This window comes from Fukomys damarensis, unplaced genomic scaffold (assembly GCF_012274545.1).
Source record: "Fukomys damarensis isolate Sample0158 unplaced genomic scaffold, DMR_v1.0_HiC HiC_scaffold_36, whole genome shotgun sequence".
Classification (NCBI taxonomy): Eukaryota; Metazoa; Chordata; class Mammalia; order Rodentia; family Bathyergidae; genus Fukomys; species Fukomys damarensis.
Genome location: NW_022900948.1, coordinates 49,011,137 through 49,012,576, shown reverse-complemented (window position 1 = coordinate 49,012,576; position 1,440 = coordinate 49,011,137). Strand labels below are relative to the sequence as shown.

The 1,440-nt window shown below is 66.2% G+C and overlaps 1 protein-coding gene across 1 annotated transcript; it reads left to right on the top strand.

The window, feature by feature from the left end:
- Positions 1-282: 282 nt before the first annotated feature.
- Clic3 (chloride intracellular channel 3) lies at positions 283-1,439 on the top strand (the record flags this gene model as incomplete). The annotated part of the gene is made up of 4 exons (XM_010608958.1): positions 283-358; positions 982-1,091; positions 1,168-1,293; positions 1,406-1,439. Coding segments are annotated over exons 1-4 (306 nt in total), but the record flags the coding sequence as incomplete, so codon positions are not given.
- Position 1,440: the final 1 nt, after the last annotated feature.

The window sequence follows — 1,440 nt, the reverse complement described above, 5'->3', positions numbered from 1 at the left end:
CCCCCCCGTCTGGTCATCACCCAGCACACTGGCTGCCTCCACACGCCTACTCTGGCCTCAGTCCGGGGCAGCCAGCCCGGCACACCTCTGGCCAGGCCCCCAAGACATCCCACTGTGGTCACTGTCACAATTGGACACCCCAGGCTCAGGCTCCCAGCACTGCCGCAGCTAGCTGTGCAGTCCAACAGGCTCATCTGCCCGGCAGGGTGGCTCCATGGGGCGGGCCCCAGGCCAGCCAGGGCGGGGCGTCCAAGGAGATTTAAAGAGCTCCAAAGTCCCCGCCCTGTGCCCTGCGCCAGGTCCGGACACCTGAATTCTCACCATGGCTGAAATCGCCAAGCTCCAGCTGTTTGTGAAGGTTCTGGGCCGGCTGGGCTTGGGGAGGAGCTGGGTGGTGGGTCTGAGCCTCTTCTCTTGCAGCCCCACACAGCCCTGAGCAAAGGGCAGATAGGCGGGGACAGTCCCTCCGAGAGGCTTGGGGCAGCTGGGTCCTGCTCTAGCCTGGCTCTGGGGCCTGGCTGGCCCAGCCCCTTGGTGGGGAGGTAGAGCAGTATCGGGGCCAAGCAGATGCCGCCCCAGGTCAGTGACTAGATCTGCGTTTGGGGGCTGATAGGCCCTGGCTCCTTACCATGCTGGAGCTGGGAGAGCCGTGTATGCCAGCCGTGATTCCCAGCTTGGTGAGTCACTCACTTGGAAAACAGCTGGCTGGGCCCACCATGCACCTGCAACTGACCTGGACCTCGGGGCCCAGGGCCCCAGGGCTTGGCCTGTGTCCAGGCTCTGAGATAAGTTCCGGGGGGGCAGTGCCCAGCTGCCAGCCCTCTCCCTGCCTCTTAGGCACCAGTCAAGGGCTCTCACTGGGCCCTTGGACAGGTTGTGCCCTGCCCCAGTTGCTGGGCAGCAAGAGGCAAGGGCCCACCCAGCTAGATGGCAGCGTTCCTGGGTCTGCTGCAGCCCCACTTGCCCGTTCTGCCTGCCCAGGCCAGTGAGGACGGCGAGAGCATAGGGCACTGCCCATCCTGCCAGCGGCTCTTCATGGTCCTCCTCCTCAAGGGCGCGCCCTTCACCCTCACCACCGTGGACACACGCAGGTGAGACTCTGTCCTGCCCCTGCCTCCCGCCCCTCTCACCTGGGGCAGCCACTTCCCTTCTGCATGGTACCCACAGGGCGCTGGACGTGCTGAAGGACTTCGCGCCAGGCTCACAGCTGCCCATCCTGCTTTATGACGGGGACGCCAAGACCGACACGCTGCAGATCGAGGAGTTTCTGGAGGAGACGCTGGGGCCGCCCGCGTGAGGGCCGAGGGGCCGAGGGGCAGGGTGGGGCCCTGGGGAGGTCGCTGCAGGACAGAGCCCAGCGGGGAGCAGAGGTCCGGCTGGGCGCCTCATGCCAATCGCCTCACAGCTTCCCCAGCCTGGCGCCGCAGTACCGGGACTCGA